Source organism: Orbicella franksi, chromosome 3 (genome assembly GCF_964199315.1).
Source record: "Orbicella franksi chromosome 3, jaOrbFran1.1, whole genome shotgun sequence".
In the NCBI taxonomy this organism is placed as follows: Eukaryota; Metazoa; Cnidaria; class Anthozoa; order Scleractinia; family Merulinidae; genus Orbicella; species Orbicella franksi.
The window spans coordinates 30,663,883-30,689,094 of record NC_138147.1 but is presented as its reverse complement, the minus strand read 5'-3'; the positions used below and the strand labels follow the sequence as shown (position 1 = coordinate 30,689,094).

Sequence of the window (25,212 nt, the reverse complement as noted above, 5' to 3'; positions counted from 1 at the left end):
TTACTTCATTTAGCGCATGGTTCAATTATCCCCTTTAGAAATGAGAAGAACTCTTTCAGCTTCAGCAAATAATTGTTCTCGGCTCGCCACTGACAAATTACGATATTTTGCTCAACCTCGCCCAATAATTGTTCATTGTCTTTGATGCACGTCGCTTTCCTGATTTGCGTCTAGGGTACTTCAGGCGGCAAAAACCATGCTGAAATTACAGTCGGTAATACACCATGAAAATAAAGTGTTCCATGTTGCTATTTGCTTGGCATTAAGCTGATTTCAGCGAAATTTCTTGTAATTTAATTATGGACGACTTCAATAAAAACCCATAAATTGGGCGAAATAAGTCATTGTGGCTTCTTCACTAAATGATCATTGTCAGATATGCTTTAGGTGAAGGTGAAAAAAAATGTACATGTAATGTTCTTAACCAACCTATTAGCCTAACAATATTGGCACGGGAAGCCGCCCGGCGTATTGGTTCCTCGGTGCAAATAGGCCATTTTAGAGTTGTGTGTTTAGTCACCTGGCCTTTGAACGCACGCGAGGCCGGAGATTATCTTGTTGTGATACAGTCCTCTCTGATTTTCTCATTTAAATGGCATCTAGTCAGCATAACAGTAACTTAGTTTACACAACAAAAGCAGTGAGGTCTTTATCAAAACAAGGTCACCTGCTGCCTCGCTGCTGTTCAAAGGCCAGGTCACTGAAAAGACAACTGTAAACTGGTCTATTGTTGATAATTTAATTGAACGCTCACCTTTCCTCACGCAAACTTTGCGTTGTTTCTTATATCCTGATAGGCACACACAAGAATACGTCCCTTGTTCATTTAAACATTCTTCATTAGCACCGCATGGAGTTTCATTTTGAGAACACTCGTCCACATCTGAAATGAAAATCTCGAAAAATCGGCTTATCTCCTCAAAATTACTACGTAACTTCAGATCTACACTCAAGGGAGGGAGCGGTGTTGATATCCTAACTTATCATGTTGTCTCTAAATTTCCATTTTTGCCGACAGCATCTGCTAGCTTCCTAGTTTAGCAAGGAAATTGTGAGATTGAGATACCCAATGAAAAATTCCATGCACATTTTCGCGACAAAAGGAGGTTTGTTTATTCATTAACACTGATCAGGTAAAACCAATTTCTGCAAGGATGAAGGAAATTTCTTGTGATATCATTTCAATTTTATGAAGCAAAACTGATGTGGCCAAACCTTACACATTCCACTCCCACCCACGGTGGCCTACCACCCACTCCCTTAGGGAAGAAGATTCAAAACCCGAAACAGATGTTACTTATACTCTTAGTCAAAGGCAAACGCTCTTTCCGAAAGTGAGGAAGGAATCATCAGGTTATTAAAAATCTTTCACACTGCAGTTATATAAATTATTATATGGCTTTGGCTTGTGGTCAATATAACGCGCGTTCTGATTGGCTAAGAACGAGATCTGAACGGTCATTATGCAGCCGTAATGCCCACGGGCCGATTACGGATTATGCAAATTAGGAAGAGCCCGGCTCTGAAAATTCAAGCGCATTGAAACGATGAAAGCCGATTAAAAACAGTAAGAGAAAGTAAATTTAATCCGAGTTGCTAAAAGTGTAGAGATTTTTCCTTAACAAAATTTATATGGAAGTCATTTTTGACTTACCAGCCGGAACCTTGGCGGGCACTGGTGAAAAACAATCGAAGTTTACCGAGTCTGGTAAAGCTAAAATCGCTAAGTGAAAAACACCATCGGCAGATCTGTCATGCATCCTGAGCAGAACACCACTAAGAAACTTATAAGTTATCATCTTAGTCACAACAACTACTGAAATATTGAACTCCGTAACAGTTCTTATCAAATAGATTCCCTCGCTTTTAACACAAGCAAGTGCAAATCAGCTTACAGGATCATCAAATATAAACAATCGGGCGGTTTCTGTCGGTAGCACTGTTTCTGATAACTGCAGGTAGTTTTAGACGTTCACAAGGCTCGAAAAGTTCATCCATAAATCCCAGAACGAAGAAGGCGAAGATATATTGTCCAAAGCGATGCGGAGATCGAGTTATTCTGAGCAGTACATTCTGAAGCATTAGTATTTTCTTTCACCGAAAGACCCTTGGTTTGGACTATTTTGAAGCACTTTCTGTCTTTTCTATATGCGTTGACGTTTCGCCACAAAAGTTGGAAAAACTCCCCCATCAAGTTGTGGCACCACGGTACTAAAATACCTTGTTGAGGCTGTGACAATCATTTTTCCCGTAAAGAAATGTGTGAGCGGTTTTTCACAGAATAGATCGTTTTCACTGTCACGCAACAAAAAAATAAATCGAAAACCATCCAGTGGAAAAAGCTATGAAATTATGATGTTATAGAAGATAACTAAATAAGCCACTTCTCCAAGTTTTAGGCCTGTGAGTTTCCCCAAACTTCAGATATTCGTCGAAATGTTTCGCCGATATTTACAGAGCCCAGTATGAAAACGCCATGTTGGTGTATCTCCGTGGTACACCAATATGGCGGCCGCTAAATAGTGTAAACATCTGGAACTTACTTTGGCTATCTAGGCGACTGATTATCAGTACTGATCAAACAAGCACTTACATAAGCACTTTTCCTAATGCTTTAACTTCTAAAAAGGCTCAAAATCATGGGATAAGTATATATTTTTCGACAAACTCCATCATAGCCTTGTGTCACGCACCTCCATAACCCTGAAATTCAAAATGCTCTGGATTCCAAACGAAGCACGCTATTGAGCTGTAAAATTGTAAACAGATATAAATATACCGCCTCTTGTGCCTGATGAGGGCAAAAAATGTGGTGGTTCTTTCGTTTTGGATTTTAGAAAGTGATGACGTCACGTGAAAACGAACTATACGTAAAGGTCACTGACTGTGTAGTTTTGCCCTGGGTTTGAGACGATGAATGAATCGGTAAACGCGCGCATCGCCGGATGTAAATTGACGACTTCCGCTCGAATAATTTTTTTCTTTTCTTTATTAAATTCATGAGCCATATAATAAACTACTTAATAACCGAGAGTGAGGTCGTTACGGGAAAATCTCAAACCTCGGCCTACCGTATTGACCTCGCTGTCGCTCGGTCAATACGGCAAGGCCTCAGTTTGAGATTTTCTCGTAACGACCTCACTCTCGGTTATTAAGTAGTTATTACTGCACAGCCACAAATGCAGGATCTTACCTTCGCATTCCTCGTCATTGTTTTTGACAAATCCGGGGGCACATGAACATACTCCTTCTTGGCAAATTTGATTTGCACCAGCTGCGATGTAAGAATATATTATTAATTCACCAGTCACTTGAACCCCCCGCACCCAATGGGGAATACCCGGGGCAAACCGAGGGTTTCCACCTTGTTTTCACTCAAGTTAGGTTCCTCGGTAGTAGGGGAATGAACCTTTTTTTCACGGATTCGCTATACAATGCGGGGACTGAGCGGAGGTTTGGCGGGGATTTCACTCGTGGCTCGCGACCTTCTTTAGAAGACTGGGTTTAAGTTGCACGTTCGCAGAAAACATGGAGGCAGAACAACTGACGAAGAAGGTATGATTTCAATCGCTTAATATCAATCATACTTTGATTTGATTTACGTGGTATGAGAAAAAAAAAAATCCTGTGAAAGTTCCAGTTGTTAAAAAAATTATAATCTATTTAACGAATTGAGCTTTAATTGTGTAGAGGAGTTCACTCTGAATTTTTTACCCTCAAGACGGGGCTTTCACTGCATTCCACTGATAGTAAAAGTGTATGCGTCGGGTATCCCCAAATCAGTTGGGGGGGGGGGGGGGGGCTGAAATGACTGGTGCATAAGCATAATGTTTCAGCCACGTGACCTATTGTGCGAGTACGCATTCACAAAACCAGCAGACTTCCCACCGGTGAGCATGCTCAAATAATTTTTACGTAACAAAAATTGATTTTTATCGCTGAAAGTATCATCCAGTATGTTAGTAAAGATCCTAATAACTTTTCTCCCGAAATGGAGTTTCTAACTCTTTGAAAAGACTTAAACAACAACAATTACAACGGGGCGGGGCCGTGGCAGACGTTTGGTGGCTTTACTTATGCCTCATATCAATGCAGGATGTTTTTATTCCAATCCCTGAACCCTACCTTACCGGCCCCGCATTTTATACGGGTTGGACTCGGAATTTACGTTTCATGTCTTAATCCTTTCAAAGCAACGTTTAATCTGTAACGAAAAGTTCTGTCGGAGTTCTTTTTCTTACCTTCACAGGTACTTTCGTCATCGCTCTTTCGAAAGCCTTTTTTGCATTCACACTCGTAGCTTCCCTCGGCGTTTGCACAGACGGAATTTTTTATGCCCGAACAAGCGTCCTGACTGCATTCATCTACATCTGCAAGTATTGATGAGAGTTACTGAAAATCCGTTTGCTTTGGCCTCTATTGTTTTTAAGATGAGATCAGTATCAATCAGTATGACTTCACAACAAAACTATTCATTTTTAATAAATGAACTCGTCAAACATCCCTTGTCCGCAAACTAAATTATTCAATTTTGTACTAAATTATTCAATTGGATTTTAAATTATCTACTTTGATACTAAATTTTTCACTTTGATACTAAATTATTCACTCTCATTCCAAATTATCCAAATTGATTTTGGCTTTGAATCTGATTCAAAATTATCTGCTCATAGTTTTGCTACCTCGGCACGGGCTGTTTCCTGCTCCCTGAAGGATCTCTTTGTAGCCATCTTTACAGGCGCACCGATACTTGTCCTTCTCGGTTTTACAAACCTTTCCAGGGGGGCACACAAGACCATTCTTCTCACATTCTGTAATTTCTGAGAAGCCAAGGAAAAAGTAAACGTGGACGTTAATACAAAATTTCTTTGTCATTACACTTCCAAGAGGACTGTTAAAGAGGGTGGATAGGCATTAGGCAAGGCATTTAACAAGAAATGACGCGCAAACTGCTGTAGTAAACTTTACAATAAAGCGCGTAGTTGGAAAACAAAAATTCTATCTTTTCACTTGATGTTTTGTATGTTTCCACATCCATCTTCAGAAGTGACCGTTTGGAATAGAAGCAGTAACAACTGAATTTAAATTCAAGAGAAGTAACTAATAAATATTTGAGGAACAATAAAAAAAATGACAGAATTAAAGCTGAAAAAATTTTCACATTAAAACATGCAAACTATGAAGGTAAAGGTTTCTGTAGCTAACATTATATATCATTGAGCGTAGGTTTTAAATCCCAAATTAATAGAGTCTGTTATCTTACAATGGGTATTTGACCGTCCTCTTGCTAATTTCTTGCCATAATGTTGTTCAGTTGTCCTCTTTCCATTGATATTGTTGGTATTTTAATATTAGGGACCTTTCCCTTCTCATAAAAGTACAACTACGAATACTAGATTTGAAAGCATGTGTCATTTTGAAAAAAAAGAAACAATGTGGTAGTCATCGTCATTTCATTGAGTTCTGGCAAATAATTGTCAAAGCCAATCGCGGGAAAAAAAAAAGTTCTCGACAGATAGCTACGATAACCCCTAAGCAAGCATTTCAAGACAATTCAACCTCATCGATTAGTAAATGAGCACTTCATTTAAAGCAAAATTGTAGCAACATACCTACACAAATACCAGCTTCAGAAGTCTTAAAATCCAAATGACATTTGCATTCAGGTTGGTCAGGAAACAAGGGATCTACAACACACGATACCACATTGTTGCCGCCTGCTTTACACTTTTCCTCATACTCCTTCGGACATGGCAGCGAATCTGTAACATGATAAAAAAGAAATAAAAAAGATATATATATATGTTATTTGCCTGCCTTTATCGGTCCATATCGGGAAAACATGTGCCCTCGGTCTTGATTACGGCCTTCAGTCTGCGGCCTCGGGCCGTCAGTCAAGACCGAGGGCACAGATATTTTCAATACGGACTGGCAAAGGCCGGCAAATCGTGAAGTGTTTATTTTTTTTCTACGGTACTACTTTGAAAGCAACTTTTGAGTTGAATTCAAATTAAAGCCGTTCATTTTAAATCTGACTTACACGTGCGTTTGACATTTAGGGAACACGAAGCGATACTGTTTGCAGAATTTGTTTGACTCTGTGTTGATTGTTTACATTTTACGTTGTTTTACGGCTAAACAAAACAAAATTGACTAAGTTGGAAATTTCGGGGCGGCCCGTACTCGGGCACCGGATAGGAAAATTCGGACCACTGGAACGCACGCGACTAGCCAATCAGATTCAATGCTTCAGGATTCCGGACCCTTGAGAAGCTGGAAAAAAAAAACCCAAATAATTAACTACATATTAACCAGGAGCCGTTTTTCGCGCTGCGTCCCAGCTAACTGAGCCCCTGGATGAGGCTAGAACCGAAACAGTGCTCTTTACAACACATCGTTTCACAATATTACCTTTGCAATACTTTCCATTGCCCGCAGTGTTTCTTCCTACACAGTGACATTTTCCTCGGTGACATTCAGCTTTTTTGTGACAGTCTTCATTCTTCTTACACGGATGCGCAAGCGCTTAAAAATAAATTTCACAAACTCATTAATATAAATCTATCAAGGTTAAACAAACGAAATCATGACCGGGACGGTGTTTGGATATCTGATCTCAGTTACTTTCAATTGAGAAGACATATCGCACAATCAAAACATGCTTTGACCACATTTCCACACATCTCCAAGATGTGTGGAAATGTGGTCTAAACATGTCTTCGGCGAAGATCGTCAATAACGCTTCGTTATACGTCGTATTTTCTCGGTGTTTGAAAACGTGGTCAAACACGATCTTTCGTGTATGATAAATAACTATGTATAAGATCTATTAAGTGTGCCTATTTAGTGGTTTTTGTCACTGCTATTTTAACCTGACACTTAAATCAAGTCACTTACTTACTTACTTACTTACTTACTTACTTTACTATTATTAATGGACTCAATCAATTTATATGGCACTGAAGCTGAATAACAAGACCGAAAAATTATATCTAACAGAATGTATCAGTGTTTGCTAATAACTCTTCCTGAAGAAATTAAGTTAACGGAATCTTAGGTACTTTCGAATTCCATTGGTCCATGGATTCCTGTTTGAATCTCCTGAAATTTCCAATGGTGAATGGAGCAGTTTCCAGAAAAGAAAACGACAACGCGAGCTATAACGAAATTATCGAAAATTTGCCAGGGGAAATTAATTTCCGTTCCAATCTATTTCTCCTTTTGAAGGTTATTTTTTTTTTATTTTCCGTGAAATTTGCGAGGAAATTTCCTTATCATTTGCCATCGTTTGGAAAATTATGGAGTTTTTTTTGGTTGAATAAATCCCGGAAATTTCGGTTAGAATGTAAATGGTTTGACTCGACCAGCCGGAAAATTTTCGAAATTTTCCAGAAAACGTAATAATAAGCGGCCATTTTGGATTTGTCCTTGAGGAAAAATCCGGCAGGGAAATTACATAATTACCGTAATGTCTTCATTTTCGAAAAGCTCCGTTTTCAAAATGTTTTCCGTCCACACCAAAACCGGCGTTTTCAAATTCCTCCGGTTTGAAGAGCGTTTTCAAAAAGCTCCGTTTTCGTGACGGATTAGTGTGGACTCGGTTAACCGAAGAAATAAGAAAGCTACGTTTTCAAATTTCTCCGGCGGAGTGTGAACGGGGTGTAAATGTTAATTAGTATAAATCTACTGGCGTGCTATCACGAATGCCGTTCTCTGATTAGCTACGCTACTCATTATCTATTTTGGTGTAGATAGAGTGAGTAGCGTAGCAGTGTGCGCTTGTCAATGAGGTGACGGTCGCTTCCTTGCGTTTCCGAGGCGTTTGTGAAGAGGACTTAAATAAAGTTTTGAACGACTAGTAGATTTATACTAAAACAATTAGATTATAGTTCACTCGGGCTGCGCCCTCGTCAACTATCACGCATTATATTTCACCACCAAATTTTCTCCAATTCTTATTGGTTTAAATTGATCACGTGACCCGATAGTGTTCAACCGCGGAGAGACACTATCAGCCCATAGTGTCAGTCCGAGTAAAATACCCGGATGGATAGTACTCGTTCGTGTAAAATTTTCTGTAAACAAGCGAGCTTATAAAAGAAATAAACAATTGAAATTGCATTAAGTGGGTTTTATTTATTTTCCTTTTTGAATTTTACATTTGACTTTCACGGCTTTCATCTCAAAAAAGTTGAGAATAATTCAATATGATTTTTGAACTCAGGCTGGCGAGCGGAAGAAATTCTATTGGTGAACAATAAAGACAATACAGTGTTTATGTCTCGGAACTATCGGTCCAATAGTTGCCCCTTGGAAATTTGATGTTCTCAAAATTATAGTATATTTGTGTTAAGAACATCAAATTTCCGCGGGGTAATTATCAGCCGATAGTTCCTCGACAGAAACAATATTGTTTAAATAGAAATATCGATCTCATAATCTCATAATCTAATATTTGTTAAAGATAATGTTTTCTTTAAAAGAACACCCACCAACACACTCGCCATCCTTAGTTTTTTTAAACCCCTTGTCACATCTGCACTCTGCCGGATGCTTGTACATCAAACGTTCCCTGAGACATGTACCACCAGGACCACAGTCCTTTCTACATGGTAACGAATCTAAAAAAATAGCGGTCATTAATTTTAGGCAGATTGCGTTAAAAATTGTTTCATTTAAATTTCGCAACATGACATGTTGACATTATTTGAAGCCAAGATGTTGCTAAAAGCTGGTTGCCGGCTAATTTCACTTCCTAAAAGAGAGGTTATGCTAAATCTGAAATTTGAGTAGAAAACAAAGTCCTGGGGTAATGCTGAAAGTGCACATAAATCAAAAGCCAGTTGAGTTTGTTCACGAGCTTGCTTAGCCAGTTTTTCCTTAACTGCATCGCTAATGAAGAAGGAATTACCGTGTCATTATAAAAGGTAGGCTGTTACAAAGCAAACAACAGATGGTTGATGTATGTATAAAATCAACTGTCGCCTACCGGTCAAAAGTAAATAGGCCACTGGAAAATAACCAAGTAAACCACCGTATACACATCACGTTAAGGCAAATAACTTTCATATATTTTCAAATCCGTGTAGATAATTAACCGTACCTCTGCAGTATTTCCCGTTTCCAGTTCTCTTTCCTCGACAAATGCATTTTCCATCTTGACACGTTGCCCGAGAATTGCAATCCTTGTCATCAACGCATGGATGCAACGGCGCTGGAAAAAAAAACCAATTGCGATAAGATCGCAATACAGAACAAACATTTTACAGTTATAATGTTTCACTTCACTATGTCAAAATGACTTTCAAGCAAACTAACAAAATTAAATAATCGAATTCTTCAGATAATTTTACCTAGCAGTACCCTCTTGATACTCTTCGGCGGTCGGAATACCAGACGAGTTTGGTCGAGCCATGGTTCGTATTTTGTTGAGCAGTAGTCGAGCCAAAATACCCATGGCGAGACCAAACGAGCCCGATACGCTAACGAAGGGTCCCAAAGAAGGTATGATTGAGTATTTACCGTAACCAAATTCGGCCAAGTGATCATGACATGGTAGCCATATTAGGTCAGTGACTTGATATTGTAGGATATCAGAACAATAGACGCGGCTTCTGATTGGCTAAGTGCTATTTGGATACCGTAATCCTAAATAGATCATTCTTTGTTCTTACCAGGTTCACATGATTTTTCGCCCAATATTAACTCGTCCGGGCAAGTGCACTGTGCTTTAACGCATGTGGAATATTTCTTCTTGCAGTCTCTGTCGCTACGGCACTTTACAACTACAAAAGAGCAATTGACAATAGTAAGTTGTGAATAATAATCACATAACGAATTCGTTCAGTGAGAAACACTAAAAAGCTGCTTCTTAGAGAGTAGATTTTCCCAAATGAACCAAGAAAGGCTCCTAAATATATGGTGCTCAGTCATTAGCCTGTAAATGTTAGGTTTTTCAACAGGTTCGTATTTTGTTGAAAGAAAAAGATCTGTTTGCTTATCCAAAAACTTATGTCGATATGGGTGTGGTCCCGAGGATTTACGCTACGAGTGATTTTTGAAAATTCTTTCAAAATTGCACAAGCCTTTAAGCGAGTGAAATTTGAAAGAATTTGCAAATATCACGAATAGTGTAGATCCTTAATTGCCTGAGACTTCATACGATTACTCATTTATTATATGACTGGGAAAATCACGAAAGCTCGGGCGTTAATTTGCACTGCAGCGCAAATTAATAATTAGCTCTTATTATATGGCTGTGTCTCACAAGGACTGGGAACTACCGAATTCACAAATTTGATTGGCTGAAATCGATATTGACCGCGGTCTAGATTTTCCCATCTAGACCGGCATCTGTAGACCGGTTTTATCTTGCGCTGAAAAAGTAGCAAACTAAAATACAAAAATGTTCACCATTTTCTTTTATTTCCTTCTCAATCATTTATGGAAGTGTTAAAAAGCCTGATGACAAAAAAAGAAGTAAAGAGGACGAGCAAATTTCGGCAGGTTTAAGTCAAGCTCATCGCCGTTTGCAAGCAAAGTGTCAGCAAACCAGTTACATTAAACGAATTAAAGTTTTCTTCTTTGCCAATAATAAAGATCTTACTAACCGAGCTGAGTCGGTCTGTATGGGAGAATCTTGACCGAGGTCGTGTGTACAGACCTCACTGCTTTCGGTCTGTTCTCACGACCTCGGTCAAGATTCTCCCATACAGACCGACTTAGCTCAATTAATAAGAGCTAATTATTAACCGAGCAAGAGGTCTGTATGGGAGAATCTTGACCGAGGTCGTGAGTACAGACCGAACGCAATGAGGTTTGTACACACAACTGAGATAAAGATTCTCCCATACAGACCGACTAGGGTCGGTTAATAAGATGTTTATTATATGGCAAGCAAGAGAAATTTAATTCGTTTAGTGTAACTGGTTATTTTGTACTAGCCGACATTTTGCTTGCGAAAGACGATGAGCTGAACTTAATTCTGCCGAAGTATGCTCGTCCTCTTTACTTTTCTTTTCTTTTCTTATCAGACTTTTTGGCATTACCATAAATAAATATTGTTAGAAGAAAATAGTCAACATTTTTGCATTAAAGTTTGCAACTTTTTCACCGCAAAACATTACCGGTCTAGAGGCCGGTCTAGATGGGAAAACCTAGACCGCTTTCAATATCGATTTCAGCCAATCAACTTCTTGAATTCGGTAGTTCCCAGTCCTTGTGAGACACAGCCATATAATAAGTAATGGTAACAGGACTGAGTGGAGTCTAATTCGATCTGTTTTCATAAGAGTGATAACAAAATCGGACGACCGCACAGCGGGAGTCCGATTTGTTTATCACGACTGAGTATGATTACAGACCGAATTGGACGACAGTAAGTCTTATTACCATGCAATTAATCATAAAAATTACAATTTCCGAGAAAAGGAGAATAGCCAAGTTATGGAAGAAAGGGAAAATTTGCATTGAAATATCTACAAAGGAGATGTAAACATTCTAAGGCCACCGCGCCTCGTACCGCCAATTAGGCGCCAAAAACACAAAAGCAAGCGCGCGCACGCACGCACGTAACTACAACTTTGAATATGATTGGTTGATTTAAACCAGGAGCCGTTTATGGCTCCTGTTTAAACTACAGCTTTAAATGTGATTGGCTTATTGAACTGGCCGATAACAAACTGTCCAATAAAAGTTTGGCAAGTTAATTAGCGGAAAATGGGAGTTTTTTTGAACCAATCACAATCGAGGAAATTGTAATTTTTATGATTATTACTGATACATTGACTTGCTCTCAGCCAATCACAATGAGTTAATTTTCTCAGTTATATAAAAAATAAGAAAAACATAGTCAGGTAATATATCAAACACGAGAGAACGTGTTTTACCACCTGTACAAAGAAAGAGAAGAGAATATGATTGCATGGATCGTCTATCTCCGCCAGTTATTTTTGAAGACTGTGTCAGACGTCGCCCAGGTGGCAAATACTATTCGCAGCATTTACATAAAAAATAGATTTATCTGAGTCGTTCTTCAGATTCAAATTGAGCAACCCACTGCGCGCGCGCGCAATTTTCATAAAGTTAACACATGATCTGATGAAACGAAAGTAACCTCGAAACATTTGCCCATTGTTAGCAGTCTGAATGGTTGAAAAGTTTTCATACATTTTACACTACTCATATTTGTAAAATATGATCCTGAAGGATTTCACCAACTGAAGGTTAAAACGTCCGCCGAGGTAGAGTCCAGGGATGGAAAGTAAACTTAAGATCAGGTTGAAAATATTAAAGTTTTAACCCTTTACAGCCCTTACTCGAAGCCTACTCTAAGAGCTACCAGAAAAAATTCAGACAGTTTTCCTGACACTGAATATCACCTATTACCCCTATAAGAAATCGAAATCAGCGTTAACTCCGCTCCAGTAAAAGTAAGGAATCAAGGCCTTAAATAAACGCTAACTAGAGGCGATTGTACAACTTACGCTTAGGTTTTGGATTGTCGGCATAAAGACCTCCAATAATGAACAGGATCACCAGCCAAGTGAGAAACTGTCTTGTTATAGGTTGCATTTTCAAGGAGACTTAAGCCTCTCTGCTACTGTAGGGATATGCTGCATAAAAAGAACAGTTAAAATTTGAATTTTTCGCGTCATAGTTTTTTAACTGAAATACCTTGACGTCAGCGAATCGTAACACTCGCCTTATAATTAGTTTCGCCTTTATTTTTCTTGTGAAACAAGGTAAAAAATAAAGTGCGTTTGCTTCTTTTGGATAGCGAATTACCAAAAGGGCAAAACGTAATGAAAAGCAAAGCAAAGGTTAGGAGAGGAAAGAAAAGGAAATGAAAGGAAACGAAAGGAAAACAGAAAGAACGGAAAGAAAGAAAAAAAGAGGGAACGGTGGAAGAGATACGTTTCTTTCACTATAAAGCCCTGGCTAAACTGACGGACTCGCAAGTAGCCGCAAGCTGAACTTGCGTAGAGACTTGAGTTAGGTGGCCAAAGGAACTCGCAAGTTTCCTCGCAAGGACAGCCAGTACGCGCAAGTCGCCAAAAAAAAAAGAAAAAAAAAATCTCGGTCTCCTGTATTTGGTTGGCTAATAGGCACAGGTTGCTATAAAAAAGAATGGAGTCACTCAAATTACGTTGACTCGGGTTGGGTGGCCAAATAAAACGGTGAAAAACTTGAATTCGACCAAAGTGAGCGTAAATCATCGCAAGTCAACGCAAGTTCACGCAAGGCCTGACCAAACGGAGTTGCAAGTGAGCCCAAGTTTTCAACTTGCGTCTACTTGCGAGTCTGTTTGGCCAGGGCTTAAGCTGCATGTATACCAACTAGAATGAAACGGCGCCCGTTCAAACATAACTGGGAAAGAGAGAAAAGCATGCTAAGGGTTTATTGACAACGTCCCCACCCCTACCCCTCATCCTTCCTCCACATTTACCGCCCCCCCCCCCCCACCCATCTCGATCGATTGCCGACTGGCCTGTTTACCTGCACTCCGTTTATTTGGGCGGCTGACAGTGTTCTGTTAAGTTGAAAGTCAGATTTATGGTTTTGTAGCTCGTAGTCTTTAGGCTTGAAAAATATCATATAGCGCTTTTGAGAAGCGTTACCTGGAAACGAAAAACGAAACAATTGTTCAAGGCGAGGCCACAAAGGAAAACAAAATGGCGGCTTACGGCCAAACAGATCGTTACAGGCGTTATGATGGATGATTTACCTCCTGATTGAGAGTTCAATATACAAAAATGTTCATCGGAAGTCTTGTTGCATCCAGATTTTTAAGTCTCATCGCTCACTTTGTTGTTACAGTCGTCATATTTTTATCAAAGGTAGGTAGAGAAATAAACGTAGAGTCGAGACCTATGTTCATTTGCTCTGGAAAACTGATAAGCATTTAAGAAATGGAAAACACGTACCGTGTTTCTATCGATCGAGTTTTAGTATAAATCTACTAGCGTTCTATCATGAATGCCGTTCTCTGATTGGCTACGCTATTCACTATCTATTCTGTGATAGATAGTGAGTAGCGTAGCAGTGTGCCCTTCTCGGAGTGTCATTGAAGAAGATTTAGATTAAGTTTTGAACGACTAGTAGATTTATACTGAAACAATTAGATTATTTGCTCTCGATATTCTATCGCGCGATAGTTGATGAGGGCACAGCTGTGCGATACTGTGCTAATGCGCCGTACGTTTTGACTCTTAAGTATAGCTCTATAGTTAGTCAGTATATCTTTTTGCTGCAGTTGTATAATCTTATATACGCTTACATGTACATCAAAACAACTTTTTACCACAATTGCTACTAATCTTGCAATCTGATTGGCCAATTCGCCGTTGTCGTTAAGAGTCCAGACAACGCTGCCGGTGTCAATGTGTCACGCAATGCCTTTGTAAGCTCGTGCTCTGAAAAAAAAAAAATTTGCTTTGACACTGATATTGTGGTAAAAAAACAAATCGAAATGTGGTTAAGCGTCGTCTGTACTCTTATCGACAATGATACACATCATCACATTGATCAAAATTTGTTGTGGACTCACTTGGCTGGGCCTCGTGGGTCCACAACATTTTGACCACTCTGATAACACGTATCGTTGTCGATAAGAGGATAGACCATGCTAAACCACATTCGATTTGTTAATTTCAAAGAAAGGAGGGAAGCAAAACTGTGTGACTGTAGAGAATGCATCTTGAACTTTGGAAATACTCAATGACCACCAAATGTATGTTCAGTGCATGAACTTGTCACTTACATGTACCGATTTTACTTGTACATGTAAGAGCTAGACAAGGACTATTGTATAATGACAAGGAAGACGACAAGTTTTCTGTATGATCTGTCAAGAGCCTTGAAATGTTAAAGGAAACTCACTGTCTATTTGGGAGTGCTTGTTTCTGATTGAGTTGACGAACATGTGCTCATTGTCCCAACCAGTGGCTGGTAATCAAACCTAGTTTCACTTCTACTGATACATGAAGTTTTTGACTAGTAAATCAGGATTGTCCATTTCCATGTTATAGCAACAGTGGTGCATGCTCAATGGATGATCACACCATTGTATGATCTCGAGCTCACCATTGAACAAATTGCTGCCAGTTTTTCATGCGTCTGCCCTGTTACTGATCATGAATTTCATCCAAACATTGTCAAAGTAGCTGTGGATCCACGAGGCGATAGCTGAGTGGATCTGTAGACTATTTTGACAATTTTATGACAAAATTAACTGTCTATAACAGGACAGACACATTAAAAACTGACACCAATTTGTTTTTTCCGATAACAGTTCGCTCTCACTCTTTGACACATCACATAAATTATAAATTCATGTGTCTGTCTGCTTATTGACAATAAAAATTAGCCAATGAGCACACAAGAAATTCTGTAGTTATCGTAAAAAATCGTATGGAAAACATTTGTACATGACAATGTTTTGAAGGGCTAGACTGGTAGATAGGGACCAGTCCAGAAAAAATAAAAGATGTCTGGCCCACGGTATGCATGCCAGAAATTCATTTAACATGCTTGTAGTTATTTTTGACAGACTTCGCTGCACTCCATCCCCAGTTAATGTAATGAACTTGACCCAAGTATTGCCATGTAGGGTACCCATGTAAGGTGTTTATCGACAATAAACAGTACTGTTATATCTCATTATTCCTTTCAGGATGTGAATGTTAGAGCTTGTCTCCCTCTCCAGTATACAGACAGTGAGTTTTCAACAAAGGATACGGAGTATGTACATAATTAATTCCCTTCAAGTGTACATTGAAACTAAGTGAATAATATTTGTAATTATGGCTTTTGTTTGTGGCAGTTATAATGTGTGTTCTGATTGGCTACTTCTAGGGCATTATTCTCTTGTAAATTATGCCCATGGGCCGATTATGGGCCTGCAAAAACAAAGCAAAATGCCATATAATAAAAGTTAATACTAATGCTGAGCATTCAGTCTTCTTGGGAAAATCTCAGACCTTGGCCTCACGACCTTGCCCTAAAGGTCTCACTCTTGGTTATTAAGTAGTGATGAATGTATACAGTATAAATGAATAGCAAGTTAATTTTTAATCCACTTATTTGATTATTTAATACATATCTCTTGTTTGTTTACTGTTTTCACAGGTTAATTGTGGGCCTGTCTCTTACTCTGGTGTTTCTGGGGTTAGAGTTTGGAGGATTCCTTGGAGGTTGCTCCATGTTTAATGGTACTGCAACTCTGCTTTGTATCCTTTTCTATTCACACAATATTGCATTAGTATAATACTAATTAGCAGCCACTCAGCTGTGTTCTATTGAAAATCTGCAAATCTGATTGCTTCTCTCATTGTTTTCTATTACACAATAAGATTAGGAGCTCGAAATTTCTATCGTGTGATAGTTGACGAGGGCACAATCTGAGTCAACTATCATGCATAGAAATTAAGAGCGAATAACCTTACTATTATTTTAGTATAAATCTACCAGTCATTCAAAACTTTACTTAAATCCTCTTCACAGACACTTTGAAAATGCCAAGAAGCAGGTCCCGTCACTTTTTTAACTAGCGCACACTAGCACACTACTCACTATCTACAACTGAATAGATAGTGAGTAGCATAGCCAATCAGAGAACGGCATTCGTGATAGAACGCTAGTAGATTTACATGATAGACAATGATTGCATGTGCTACTCTTGAAAGTGAAAATTATAATTTTAGGCTTAAAAATACACAAAATTGTAGGTTTTGTGGTGTAATCCTTTAGAGTTCAAAAAGTTATAAAATATATTTTAATCCTCTAGTAGTCTTATAACTATTGTGTAATCATTAAACTACTGACAACAAACCTCGCGACTCATACATGTTATTAGTTAATCATTAACTAATACCATGTATTTGCACGGTTGAAATTTACTTCTGAGCCTAGCACTGCTTCTTTGTGGGAATATTTACTTTCTATAAATTTATTCCCTTTTTATGCCAAAAATCAGGTCAAGTGTATTCTGTTTTCAGTTTTGCTCCTTGACTTTGAAAAATGTAGCCATCGCAGCTCATTCCAGTGCTGCTATTTCTTTGTCTATGTTCGTCCTTGAGGAATGGGACTGTGATAAGTTCTGGTATGTCTTTGGATTCTGTAGGTGAGTACTCCAAATATCTTTCTTACAACTGAAGACTGTTCAATTCAGTTGGAGAAATCAATCAGAGAAATGTTTAGATCTCTGAAAGTTTTAGTTGTACGTGATATGTTTGGCATTGAAATGAGACAGTGGTGCAAAGAGGTAGATGGAAAAGGCTCTGTGACACATTTGGGGGTGGTGGAGGGGGTGGGGGGGGGGGGGAGAGAGAGGGGAGAGAGGAGCAGAGGAGTCTGAACTTCCACCTTCCCAGACATGTACTTCTTATTTCCACTTCCAACCCTTTCTTATTCAAAATAATTTCCTTAAATCTCATGTTCCCACCATCTCAGAAATCCCACCTCCCATGGAATTCCTGTCCTTAACTTGCGCCATTTACACTTGCCCCATCCCCCCTAACTGACCTCCCCATAAGTTTGGTCATACCTTTTACTTAGAATTCATTAAGTATGATTCATATAAGTTCAATAGACTGAATGGAGTACATAAAACTACAGGTAGATTATGATACCAGTTATTTTGGCTGGAACCAGCTTTCTCAAACTCATTAATAATCCATCAAGTTTAAACAAAGGAAATTATGACTGTAGCAGTGTTTGGATATTTCATCTTAATTAGCATATATTTTATGATTTTATTTCTCCACTTTCTCCTTAGCTTTAGTTTTGATCGAGAAGATATATCAAACACTCAAGACAGTGTTTGACCACATGTCCAAACACCTCGAAGCTCATCAAAAATACTCTGCTGCACGTCATATTTTCTACTCTCTTCTTAGTGTTTAGAAATGTGGTCAAACATGGCCTTTCGTGTTTGATATATTACATCAAAATGGTAATGTGGAATATTAGTGCTCTCTGTAGTGCTGTAGAATAGTGCTGTACTTTTCTTCATGTAGAAAAATTATAGATTAAGTTTTTGGGTCTGGCTACCAAGCCTCAAGGTTCCTGTTGCATTCCCCCAACCAAATCAGTCAAAACCGTTTTTGTGGCACTTTTGCAATGTCTCTGATTGTAAGGTCTTAAAATCAAGTTGCAACTCCAGCCTTAAATTATAATAGACTAATAATTATATTTTATTTTCTACAGTGCTTTGCCAGCTCTCATCGAAACTTTTGTTTTGATCGGTGTCCTGCTATTTCGAGCTGACAGATAACATGGCTGTACCAAAAATAACATGACATTTCCTAATTCATTTTTATTAGCTCTTAAAAAGAGAAAGCTGCTAGTAAAGGTAATAGAGTGATGTAATATTGATTAGTAACCATGTAGTCCATGTTTTCTTCCTCGCATCTTGAACTTTTTTTGCAATACATGTAGTTGTATATATTTTAAAAACGTGTTATAATGTGTCATGTAAATAAATGTAAATGTAATAAATTATGGTGTTGTCTACATTGCATTCCACATGTATGTATTTCTGCAATGTGTCAAATCATTACAAAGTGCATAACTTTGCTAAAAGCTGAGTTTTGTAAATCTGCCAGAATATTAATTATGTTAAAAGTGTGACTGATAATGCTCTAGAATCTAGATAGTGTATCTAAGTTAACAACACCGTCAGAAAGACAACTCAAAATATTTTCAATTGTTTCTAAATCCATAACTCAGCAACCCAAAAAAGTACATTTACCAGTAGCTTGATGCAATGTTCTTTAAATCAGTTGAACTATGAGCTACAGTGTATTTATATCTAGTTAATAATAAATTGTTGAATAAATAACCTTTGTAAAACTATCTGTGAAGGAAATTGTAATAAAATTACCGAAAAGTTTTTGCTCCCTCTTGATATGTTACACAGACATTTGGATGAACTTTGGGGTATTGCTCAGTCAGGCTCAATTGGGGGGTGGGGGGTGGGGGTGGGGCTGGCTGTAAATGCTCAAAAAGGGCAGGGGGGGACAGATCAATGACAGGCCCTGTTTGTGCCTTGAAATTTTGTGTGACCATCTTCTCTCTCATTCCCCATACTCAACTACCCATTTGACATGTGATGCAAAGAAAGGTTGGCCAAATATATTGATTGAAGTTGAAAACAACCTATGTATCTTAATCTGAGTTATGCAACTGGTTTCCAACCTAATTTGTCATCTACATGCATCAGAGACATGCAAATGGTACAATAAGTAACTCCTTTTATTGAACCTCAAATTAATTTAGGTAAATGGTGACCATCAGCTGGTATTAACAACATTGAAAAGAACTACAGCTTATAAAAAGATCTATCATCTTTATCATCTGATGTTTGATACAACTTTGTTATTACGCTTGAGAGTTCTTTGTGTCTCTTTCAGAAGCAATTTTGAACAATCCAGCATGTATCTGATTTCCTCTTCTGTGGGGTTGGCATGTGCCTTCCATCTCACTAATCCATTACTGTCTATGAGAAATGCATGACCGACAATTTCATTCTCCAAGAATTTTTCCCTGATTGGTTTCAGGTTTCCAGTAAAGAAGAGATAGTTGTCCTGGAAGATGAAAACAATATAGAATACTAATTAAACACTGTCAGAAACATTGAATATAATGATTACAAGAATGAGATTTGCTTTGCCTTCCTCCACTGTTGACACTGTTGCATTTCACTTCAATTTCTGTCATGACAAGAATTATTTTTTTGGGAGAACGATGAAACTAATTCAAGTTAAAATCTGCTTGCAAGTTTTTGTAGGTGGCTTATCAAGCCAAAGTTTAATCTGGGATCTCAGGCAGCCCTGGCGATTCACTGGTCACCAAACAGACCATGAATACATCTTGGTGCTATAGATAGGGTTACATTGTGCACATAAGGGTTGAGCACTTTGTAGCTTGTCCAAGAATAGAAAACAGTAATGCCAAACAGTGCTTATTACCCTAAGATCACTAAATTCACTGAGGTCTATTATGCCCTTATCATGAGACCACAGCAACTAAGTAAACAGATACAACATCAAATTTGTAAACTGCAGTCTTACATGTCTGTCTACAGCCTTTCGTTTTCTCAGATTACTTTCAATGAGTCTGCTGAATGCTTTGAAGAAGAACCCATCAACAACACTTATCTGCAAGAAAAGGTATCCATGACTGAAAATGCACAGGACAACAACAGATTCACCACTGAAGCAAGTGCAAAGTGCATGTTTGAATTCAAAAACAATAAATTGTGGTGTTCCCTCTGGAAATTCCTGTTTAATAGTACTTTAAAAATTTTGACTTAATTTTAAGAACTCCTTTGATTCCCCCTTAGAAGCCTTTGGAACCCTTGGAACCCTCCTTAGAGAGGGAATGGATATTTTCTGGAGGCACACATTATTTTCATGGCAGGTGTTTACAACAATAATTAATTAATCCATAGACTCTCATTTTAATTTAGTGGACACAACTACTAGGTCTGCAATTTGTTTTTGGTAATATTATTTATTTCAGCAGGCATGCCACATTGGTTGGTATTCTTCATTTCCTTGTGTAAATTACATGTATGCTCACCTCATAATGTTGTGCAAGAGGTTCTTCTTGAAAGTGTTCCATGAATGGAAGTCTATACTTGTCACACATTGTCTAAAAAACAGATAGGAACTCAATTATATGATCATCATTTAATTATATACACTTAGTATAACTAACTCATTGTGATATGATCGTGCTATATTTTAACCAAGTGTTAATCAGTCTAGTTTGTAATGTGTGATCGTCCGGGTGAGGGCAGTTCTGAAAAGAACTGATGTTGGTGACTGGCTTTTCCACAACCTGAGTGGAAGTCATCTTCAGGATCAAATGAAAATTAGTGCTTGTCAGTCAATGGTACTGGTGTAAGTTATAAGTCTCATCTGTTGAAATGGACATCATGTACATGATGGTATGGTTGTAAAAATCTGTAAAAACTCAATGTAAAGTTTGTCAAAAGCAATTGCCAGTCAGCTGTTGTTCGTTATCACTTGGTTGAATGCGACTAAAAAAATTTCCCAGATCTCCCAACAGGCGTTGAGCCAAGACTGTATGACCCTCCACACATCAATAAAAATTGATACTCTGTGCTCAGCTGCAGAGGTCTGTGGGAGCTTAAGGCCAAGAAAAACGTTAAACTGCATGCGGGTGATCTGTTCAGGAAATGAGACTGGACTTGAGAGAGTGGCGGAAATCGAGTCTAGGTGACCTGAACATTTATCAAAGCTCAACCTGTGGGCTGCCTAACGATTTTTACTGAGCTTAATAATTGCACAAAACATTTTCTCTCCTTCCTTGAAACTTTTTCTTAAAGTTTAAAAAATACTATGCAATAAGTGAAATCATTCATGTTTTGCATTACCATAAATCCTTGAATTAGCACCCCCCTCGAATAAGCACCCCCTTTGAATAAGCACCCCTCTTATTGGCCAAAATTTAAAATGAGCGCCCCTCCTGGAATAAGTGCCCCCTACCCTTCCCCCATTTTGTGGACGAGTAATGAGACAACAAAGGATGTATAGTTTTTGTCGTGTAGTATTAGATTTGTACATGGTTTCAATTTGTGAACGCGTTAAGTGAAGACGTTGAACACGTTAAGTACTAAAAGTGCCGTGATTTAAACTTTAGGATCATAAAGATCAGCTTTTTGTGTTGATAAACAGCTTATGTTGTTGTTTATGCGCAGATGATGTATTCAATGGAAAAAATGATCATGTCAGGCCACAATTTGGAAAAATTAAATAAGCGCCCCGCCTTGATTAAGCGCCCCCCCTCGAATAAGCGCCCCCCGGTTTCTCCTAAATTTGGAATAAGCGCCCCGGGTGCTAATTCGAAGACTTATGGTACCTGTTATTGTACTTTATACTTAGATGCAACTATTGGTCACAACATAATGTTGCAATCATAATGTTGCAATCAAACATCCAGTCATATCATACCTCTCCAAATGCTTTAATCCATAACAGCACAAGAGTAACATGGCCAACAAATGCTTGTTGTAAATCAACTTCCTTTTGTGATAATGTCCTTGCTTTGATCTTGGGAAAAGCTGATGAATCCTGAAATTGTTATCATCAAATTATTCATTTTTTTCTTACCACAAATTGACTCAATATTTTAAAAAGGTACATTTCTTTTCATGTTCACATTCATCTTCACCTATTTTCTTTATTCTCAGTGGGACACAAGGTCCCATTTCTTTTCATGACAGAATAAAAGGTCATAAAAAAATATAATAATCAATATGATAAAAAATTATCATTAAAATAGTCAAAATTATTATTTTTAATGATACTACTTACAACACTATAACTTGAGAAGATTAATTAGCCTGCGAATACAGCCGCCTCTCATTACCCACCACCAAGGGTCGTCGGTAGTTGGGTGATGAGAGGCGGCTGTATTCGTAGGCTAGCATGTAATATTTTATGGTTAGAACATAATTTACAACCTACAGTATGTACCTTAGGTTCACTAGGTTTTTCGAATGCAAAGAACCTTTTACCACCGCTTCGACGAAATTCTGAACAGAATGAGAAGAAAAAATGTTTTAGTCATGGAAATATAATATTATTTTATTTAGTGATGGATCACCTGTCCTGGTTTGCATTCAGAATTGAATTACATCCATGTATCAAGTGTCCACAAGTCATTATTCCATTAGTGCCCATTCCCCTATCTCTCTGGGCATCAGTGGGCCAAATGGGAAAGGGAGGGGCTGAGGATTGATATACACTGCAGGAGTCAACTGATGGATTACAAAAAAGGTTAGCACTGGAAAATCTTTGGTCTCAAAAACGTGTTGTCTTCCTAGAAAAATTGAATCAATACTTTCTGCTTATCCACTTGCAGGGTACAAAAGATGGTCAGTGTGACCATGTTATTTTAGTTAATATTAACCTATTAAGGTGAAGCAAACATTTTTCTTACCATGAAGATCAGCAAAGTAGCCTTTAGAAATATCTTTGATTCTGAATGAAAAAAAGGAAACAGTTATTTTTAAAAAAAATTACCTTTCTGACATTTTGATCACAGTTTATGTGTGTAAAGGTGCATCCCTTTGGGGTGATCTGGATCAGGATCAGTGATCCTTAGATCACTCGGCTCATAGTTCATCAAAAGAACCAATGAATCCGTGACCAGAGTGGACAAATCAGTTCCTTTGATGTATCATGATCCAAGTGATCTTGGATCAGTGATACTGATCCAGATCACCCCAAAGGGATGCACCCCAAGTCACTGGCTTCTCCCTGGAGTCAAACCCTGGGCCTACCAGGGGAACAGACAACTTTATACAAGGAAAATTAAATCTTATCGGATGTTAACTGCTTTCAGTCGCAGTATAGTCCTGTACAATCTAATGCATATCATTCTGCTACACACATGAACAATCTGAATGTACATATCTTAACAGCTGAATGATTATAATATTAACTGGACATGTAGGGTTGCACATTTTAATGGTAGAACTTGTAACCTGGTTTAAAGGGTATGCAATCTTAGAGACTCCTCTTCCCCAACATTCAATTTTTCAAGGTGTTGAATTTTTCCAACCCAAGGGTAACGTTTAAACAGACAATCCCCATGTATAACTACCTACGTATTTCCCAAACATATACAGGGTAGGTCTAGAAAAGGGTGATCCAAGAGGTAGGGTAAATTTCTCTAGTTAACCTAAATAACACTCAGGTCAGCCTGCCTACAGTTAGCTCTCAATACTGGTAACTATAGAAGCACCCCTCAACCCCCACCTATCGGGCTCTGGTCCGGTGGTCGGCTCCGGAGTCAACCCAAGCGTATGCTGGTAAAGAGCTGGTTTGCAGCTGAAGAAAATATTGCTTTGTTTTTGGTTTGCTTGAGACATATTGTTTGGTTGCACTGTACAAGCATTGGTCTTCCGTATTGGCTTTTTTGCCCAAAGGTAGCTAGGCGAGATCGGCGAGGCATGGAACCATCTGCCATTAACTAAAAATTCGAGCGCTTACATTTCTTTCCTAGTCTCCATTTTCTTCCTTTTCTTTTCCTTTTTGGCATCTTGATCTGTGGCTAATTTTGTGACAAGGCGCCTTTGCATCGGACGTAGAAGAAAACACGAGTTGTTAAATAACCTACACGAGAGAGCGGCCATTTTGAAAATCTTTACATCGAGACAGCGGTTTCTCAATCTAAGAAATTTTCCATGTTGTATAATTGAAAATCAATTGTCGCAAAAACATCGTACCCAGACTGCCGCGGTCTTATCATTGACATAGCAAATATTTCCCAATACCCCACCCTCTCGGGGATGCGATTCGGTCGAATCTCCTTCTTTTCCCGACTAATCCCCACCTTGTCGCGGGGTGGGGGGGGGGGGGGGAGGGGTTACATTGACTTCTGTATTATTCAACTAGACTAGGGTCTGGAAACATTGTTCGGGTTCTTTTTGAAGAAGTTAGCTGGTTCTTAATTAGATTACAACTTCTGTTGCAGAATATAGGACCATGAATTGAGCTACATGTATGAAATAGAACTCTATCCCGATGTCTGTACATCCCCGGAGACCTAGGAGCGGTTAGTAGGGCGAGAAAAAATCTAAGCGACAAAGGAAAAATATGACAAAGAAAAGTTGCCGATTTCTCCCGTGGTTTCGACTTTCCCTTGTCCCCATTAACTGCCCATGGTCTCCGAGATTGGTGTCTGTATCGTGTTACATCGCGTATCATATATGGGTTATTGACCAAGTGTGAGGTCAAGATGGCTGGATATTGGCCAAGTCCTTTTTTTGCGAGTTTATGGACCGAGACGGAGTCGAGGTCCATAAACCCGCAAAAAAAGAACGAGGCCAATATCCAGCCATCTTGACCAAACAAGCTTGGTCAATAAAGGATTTATTATATGGCTTTCGGGGAAATTTTTCTTGCGGGACACGGCGGGTAGTCCCGAGCGGGCAAGATAGCTCCATCTTGCCCGCTCGGGTAGCCAATCACAGTGCAGGATTTGATTCATCTTGCCCGCTCGCGGAGCTAGCCATATAATAAATATGGGTTATTGACCAAGTGTGAGGTCAAGATGGCTGCATATTGGCTTAAGTTCTTTTTTTGCGTGTTTATGGACGAGACGGAGTCGAGGTCCATAAACACGCAAAAAAAGAACGAGGCCAATATCCAGCCATCTTGCCCGAACAAACTTGGT

The 25,212-nt window shown here is 38.7% G+C and overlaps 2 protein-coding genes across 2 annotated transcripts; one reads left to right on the top strand and one right to left on the bottom strand.

Moving 5' to 3' along the window:
• Window positions 1–13,529: 13,529 nt before the first annotated feature.
• Window positions 13,530–18,892, top strand: LOC145481954 (transmembrane protein 107-like). Its single transcript, XM_081460529.1, has 5 exons — window positions 13,530–13,838; window positions 15,674–15,741; window positions 16,129–16,229; window positions 17,026–17,122; window positions 18,208–18,892. The coding sequence occupies exons 1-5, from the start codon at window positions 13,755–13,757 to the stop codon at window positions 18,272–18,274; spliced, it is 417 nt and encodes a 138-aa protein (XP_081316655.1). The 5' UTR covers window positions 13,530–13,754; the 3' UTR covers window positions 18,275–18,892.
• Window positions 18,893–19,236: 344 nt separating this feature from the next.
• On the bottom strand, window positions 19,237–24,380 carry LOC145481951 (uncharacterized). Its single transcript, XM_081460526.1, has 7 exons — window positions 24,027–24,380; window positions 22,972–23,012; window positions 22,506–22,564; window positions 21,981–22,100; window positions 20,584–20,655; window positions 20,073–20,159; window positions 19,237–19,586 (listed from the first exon to the last, which is right to left on the bottom strand). Exons 1-7 carry the CDS (start codon window positions 24,167–24,169, stop codon window positions 19,353–19,355), a joined length of 756 nt encoding a protein of 251 aa, XP_081316652.1. The 5' UTR covers window positions 24,170–24,380; the 3' UTR covers window positions 19,237–19,352.
• Between the last annotated feature and the right edge of the window lie 832 nt (window positions 24,381–25,212).